Source organism: Pundamilia nyererei, unplaced genomic scaffold (assembly GCF_000239375.1).
Source record: "Pundamilia nyererei isolate P.nyererei 1_Seehausen unplaced genomic scaffold, PunNye1.0 scaffold00008, whole genome shotgun sequence".
In the NCBI taxonomy this organism is placed as follows: domain Eukaryota; kingdom Metazoa; phylum Chordata; class Actinopteri; order Cichliformes; family Cichlidae; genus Pundamilia; species Pundamilia nyererei.
In genome coordinates, this window is record NW_005187409.1 from 2,798,165 (window position 1) to 2,803,531 (window position 5,367).

General features: G+C 42.5%; 1 protein-coding gene across 1 annotated transcript in view; it reads right to left on the reverse strand.

The window, feature by feature from the left end:
• Nucleotides 1-5,367, reverse strand: part of srpx2 (sushi-repeat containing protein X-linked 2) — a 12,843-nt gene that overhangs the window by 5,347 nt on the left and 2,129 nt on the right. Inside the window, exons 2-7 of the mRNA XM_005722923.2 lie at nt 4,464-4,535; nt 3,304-3,495; nt 2,303-2,479; nt 1,846-1,969; nt 1,638-1,759; nt 1,375-1,554 (exon numbers count right to left, since the gene is read on the reverse strand). Of these exons, the coding sequence (XP_005722980.1) occupies nt 1,375-1,554; nt 1,638-1,759; nt 1,846-1,969; nt 2,303-2,479; nt 3,304-3,495; nt 4,464-4,535 (867 nt within the window). The remainder of the gene's footprint in view (nt 1-1,374; nt 1,555-1,637; nt 1,760-1,845; nt 1,970-2,302; nt 2,480-3,303; nt 3,496-4,463; nt 4,536-5,367) is intronic.

The following is a 5,367-nucleotide window of genomic DNA, read 5'->3' on the forward strand; positions in this document are numbered from 1 at the left end:
GACAGCCAAACCCATCTGTTCTCTGATTGGATTGTTACATTTGTGATTGACATGACATTGACCAATCAGATGAAAGGAAGAAAAATAGGGTCAAAATTCGTACTTGTATCTTGCAGGGGTTTTTTTGGCTAAGTCCACACACAAATCTTTTTTACAAAATATTTATGACCACATTTTGAGCCCATATATCTGAAATGATTTGAAGATTTCATTTTGAGTTTGAATGAATGAATTTTCAAACATTATAAATACAATATACCTCTCAATCTAGTTTAGAACACACTACCACAACACTGCTGACTCGACAGTTGTCCAGATGACGATCATGGGGAGGGTAAGCCACAGAAACTTATGGCTGAAAAGGCTGGCTGTTCACAGAGTGCTGTATCGAAGCATTTTAATAGAAAGCTGACTGGATGGGAAAAGTGTGGTAGGAAAAGATGCAAAGGCAACAGGGACGACCGCAGCCTTGAGCAGACTGACAAGAAAAGTCAATTAAAGAATTTGGGAAAGCTTTACAAGGAGTGGAATGATGCTGGTGTCAAAGCATCAGGAGCCACCACCCACAGACGTCCTCAGGGAAAGAAGCAGTCTTAATATTAAGCTACTCCTGAACCAAAGACAACATCAGAAGGCCTCTCTTCAGATGAAGGTAATTTTTGGTAAATCTAAGTCCTAGTGTCTAGAGCAGGGGTCCCTAATCCCAGTCCACGAGGGCCGGTGTCCCTGCAGGTTTTAGATGTGTCCTTGATCCATCACAGCTGATTTAATTGGATAAATTATCTTCTCAACATGTCTTGAATTTCTCCAGAGGCCTGGTAAAGAACTAATCATGTGATTCGGGTGTGTGGACCCAGGGTGAGACCTAAAACCTGCAGGGACACCGGCCCTCGTGGACTGGGATTGGGGACCGCTGGTCTAGAGGAACAATGGACAGATAGAGAATCCCCGGTGTGTGAAGTCCAGTGTAAAGTTTCTGCAGTCTGCGATTCATCTGCCGGTGTTGGTGGTGGTTGGAGCCTCAACTGAGTACTGACTGCAGTCTTTGGCTCTTTTCCACAGCATATCTTCCTGTCTTCCTTCTCTCACCCCAACTGGTCGCAGCAGATGGCCCCGCCCCTCACTGAGCCTGGTTCTGCCAGAGGTTTCTTCCTGTTAAAAGGGAGTTTTTCCTTCCCACTGTCGCCACAGTTCCTGCTCATACGGGGTCATATGGTTGTTGGGTTTTTCTCTGTATGTATTATTCTAGGGTCTTACTTACAATATAAAAATGGTTTTTTTTACTCTATTTATTATATTGTTGTGTCAGTCTGGTACATTTGCCACTGTTATACAGTCATCTTAAAGTCACCTATTTGCAGACTCAGTACTCACAAACACACTCAGCAGGATCTCCGCCCCAGCTTCGGTTGAATTGGCAGACACGACTCGACACCCCCCTCCGTTCGTATCCTCCTTCGCAGTGGTATTCACACGTTGCACCATAGTTGTTCCCATCAGAGGAGCAGCTGAGGTAACTATGCAAGGGTGGAAAGAGTTCTGGACATCTTCTCACTGAATGTAAAACAAAATCATGTAAATAAAATACAACAGTGATAACAAAATAGTAACTCAAGAAATCCGGTTTGGCAGCTTACCCTCAACACGCACTATAAACTTGCAGGCAGCTCTGTTCCTGGCCTGATCGAACACTTTATATCGGATAATGTGAAGTCCCTCTTTAAAGTCAGTGCCTGGCTCCTGGCCCACTAATATCACACTGCAGAGAGACACAGTAGCCAACAAAATGTTCAAATCCATTTAAGAATGAACAGGAAAGGGAAATAAAGGAAGTCGGCGACATACTCGAGTGACTTGTGAGCAGTGTCTGTGGCTGTCGGAGGGTCCCAGGTCACCTTGGCGGTGAGCTTTCCAGGCTCAGCGACCTTGAGTCTAGATGGAGGACACTTTATCTTTGGAGGATCAGTATCTGAAATAATGGCAATGCAGGCATTAGAGAAAGGAAGCAGGCATGTTGTCAGCATTGCCCAACTGCTACAGCTATAAAGAGCAGAATTTAATTCAGAAAGCAACAAGCCACAGTTTGGATTCAGTCCAGAGAACAGACGAGGAGGAAATATGCTTGTTTTTGTGAGACTGTAAAAGGAGCCAATCCTGTGAAGGAATGAAGGATAACCACACCAGAGCAGATGGCCTGATTTAAAATCCATGTATGGCAGTAAGTTAAAAAATATAGCTGACAGAATTTCCAAACATTTGGTCGGCTTCACTTGGATCTACACACTGAGACTGTGCTGTGTACCTGAACACACCGGCTGTACTCCGCTCCATGACCCCCTGTGCTGGCAGATGCGTGATGGTTCTCCTTCAATGCGATAGCCAGTGTCACAGGTAAAGTCACACCTGGAGTCCACCATAAAGCCCTGAGTGCAGGTGTACCTGCCATGGTAAATGAGGGGCAGCATGTGGCAGCGCATCTCTGATGGACACACAGAGAGTATGTTAAATGGCCACAGTGGTTGCTGTTCATGTTAAACATGGTCAAAATTGTAACTAATGAGCTCAGTGTATGTTCAAGTAAGAACCAGACTGCTCTAAACATTTAGTTTTAGATTATTTTGTTGTCTTGGGTCTATATAACATCACTGACAGCAGATATCCTTAATATGGACACGTCAGCTTCACACTTTCCACTGTAGGCACAGAAGCCCCACCCATCTGCTTTTCAAACCTTCTGTATGGGAGGGGGCAATCAAAAGAAACTTTCCTTAAAGGTTAAAATTGTTAAGCAGTCTGCTTCAGAGTATTAAAAAAAGAACAATTTATTATTTTGAAATGTGAATCATAAAAAGCCACCCCAGGAAAGTCCAAGAATTAAAAGGTTTGGCTGGTGATTTTCTATTTTTAGTGTCAACAACTCTAGCAGTGTGAGCACGTGTGAAGAAAATATCTAAAAACAGGATTTGATTTAACTCTCCGAGCTGTTAAAAAGGCTCAAACTGGGAACTGCATTTTTAAGCAACTATTACTCTCAAAGAGTAAAAAAAAAGTGTAATTGGGGACTATTTTCAGCAGTGGATTAACACTTACATGTGGTGCCAGTGAATAAAATTAACAACTCCAGTGCTCATGGTAATAAGGGAACATGTGAACTGAACTGATTTTATAATTCCTGGCCAGTAAGAATGAGATGAATATTTTCAAATAACAGACACTCACCGTATTTGCTGATCGATTTTCTTGGTCAGAAAAACAAAGAGTGTCACCAAACTGATCACATGTTAAGTTAAAATCTCCACATACTGCGGCAGTAAGCAGTCCCAGACCAGCGGCGATTAGCGAGGCACATAATGGAGCGTCTTCCCAGCAGCTTGTACCCTCGATCGCAGCTCATCTGGCAACGCGTTCCCAATGTGCTCCTGTAGGCTCTGCCTCGAGGGGAGTGGCAGGTCACCTCACCGTTGGTCAGACCAGGAGGATGGCACCAGTAAGGGTCTGTTTTTAAAGAGCAGCCAGAATCAGATTTGTGTGATTCCTTTAGACTCTGAGTGTTGGACTCAGTGTTCACTCATGTGAAAAGTGGGATTTCAGACTGTGCTTGTCTATATCAGTTAATCAGTCTTTATTATAGAGTTCAAAGATTCAAACTTCAGCAAGAAACCAGATGAAAAGCACCACAAAAATTATTATTAGAAAGAAGCATCTGAGCAAACCATAAGACTTCTGAAACAGTGACTTTTGGACAGAGGACACAAAAGTGGAAATGTTTGGCTGTGATGCACAGAGTCACATTTGGAGAAAACCAAACACTGCATATCAGCATAAACAACTCATACCAAGTGTCAAACACAGTGATGGAAAGGTGATGGTGTGGGCTTGTTTTGCAGCCACAGGACCAGGACACCTAGCAGTCATTGAGTCGACCATGAGCTCCTATGTATAACAGAGTATTCTAGAGTCAAATGTGAGGTCATCTGTCTGACAGACCTCAACACAATTAAAATGCTTTGTTGGGAATTTAAGAAAGCTGTGCCTAAACAAATGCCTCCAATCTTCAGTGAACTGAAGCAATGTTGTGAAGAGGATTAAGCCAGACATCAAGGCAGCAAAGAATGAATAAAAAAATAAAAAAATAATTACACAAGTTTTTTTTCGAATGGCTTTAACAGCAGTGACTGACACAAAAATCTAAAAACATTTCATCTGGATTGCATAACCCTGGATCCAAAGAAGTAAGCAGGCTATAAATATCTATATTCTCTTTATCATCTGGTTTCCTAGAAGAGTCTTTGAGCAAAAATCTAAAAGTTAACAGACTTTCTCACTAAGCTGCTTATTCTTGACACCAGATGTGTTAGCTACCGTCACATGAGCGACAGAGGCCAAATCTTTAATAGACACTGTTTGATGGTATGTTCTGACATATGGCCCAGCCCCAGTGAGTGTCTGTTGTCCATACGCACTTGTGTAGTCCAGTTGAGGAGTCGTATCTTCCTCTGTAAACTCATTTTCGTATACTGTAGTCCCAGAGCCAGCTGAAAAAACAACCAGACATGTCACATGTGTTTATGGTAGACTGTCACTCAAATAGCACTTTTCTACTCTTTTTGAGCTTTCTTACTACAAGTATCATTCACACGTATTTAAAAAACCTAAGCACTTATAACCTAACATTCACACACTCACATGGAAACATCAGGAGCAACCTAACCCCTGGACATGTATTTAAGCCAACATGTAGAAAAGCCTAGGGCTCGAACCCCAAACCTCCTGAGCATCAGCTGGGGTGAAATAATAGGACTGAAGCACATATTATGTAGGTCACACAGAAGCAGGCAGACACAAACTTTTCTCACCGCGCACTCTCATTTCCACAACCTCCTTTCAGCTTCCTTTAGCACAACTCAAATAATATTCCACCTGGATTTCCAATCAGGAAATGGAAAGTCCTGGGGCTCTTTGCTTTCTTGAGGTGATGCATGTAAATGGCCTTGGTTATGTTTTGAAACTTTCACTTTAACTCCACCACACATCAGGACAAACAGCATGTTTTCATTACCCACTTGGCGATTGTGTCTCTTACTCACCATTTTCCATGTTCTAACAGTTCTTGTACTGTACTTTCTGCACAATAAATCACTGTTACTCTTCTTTCTCTGCAGTGGTGGCTCAGGCACAGTATCCTGAAAATGACTCCGTGTTTAGAGCTGAGTGCCAAACTTTCCAGTCTGTCAATCCCCCACCCCCCATCCCAGCTCTCAGTTCCTGCTCTGCTTCCTTTGCTTCAGCTCAGCATTAAACTTAGTCTCAAGCTAATAAAGTCCACTTTAAAGCATTTTATTAGTAATGATACATTTAATTTCCCTA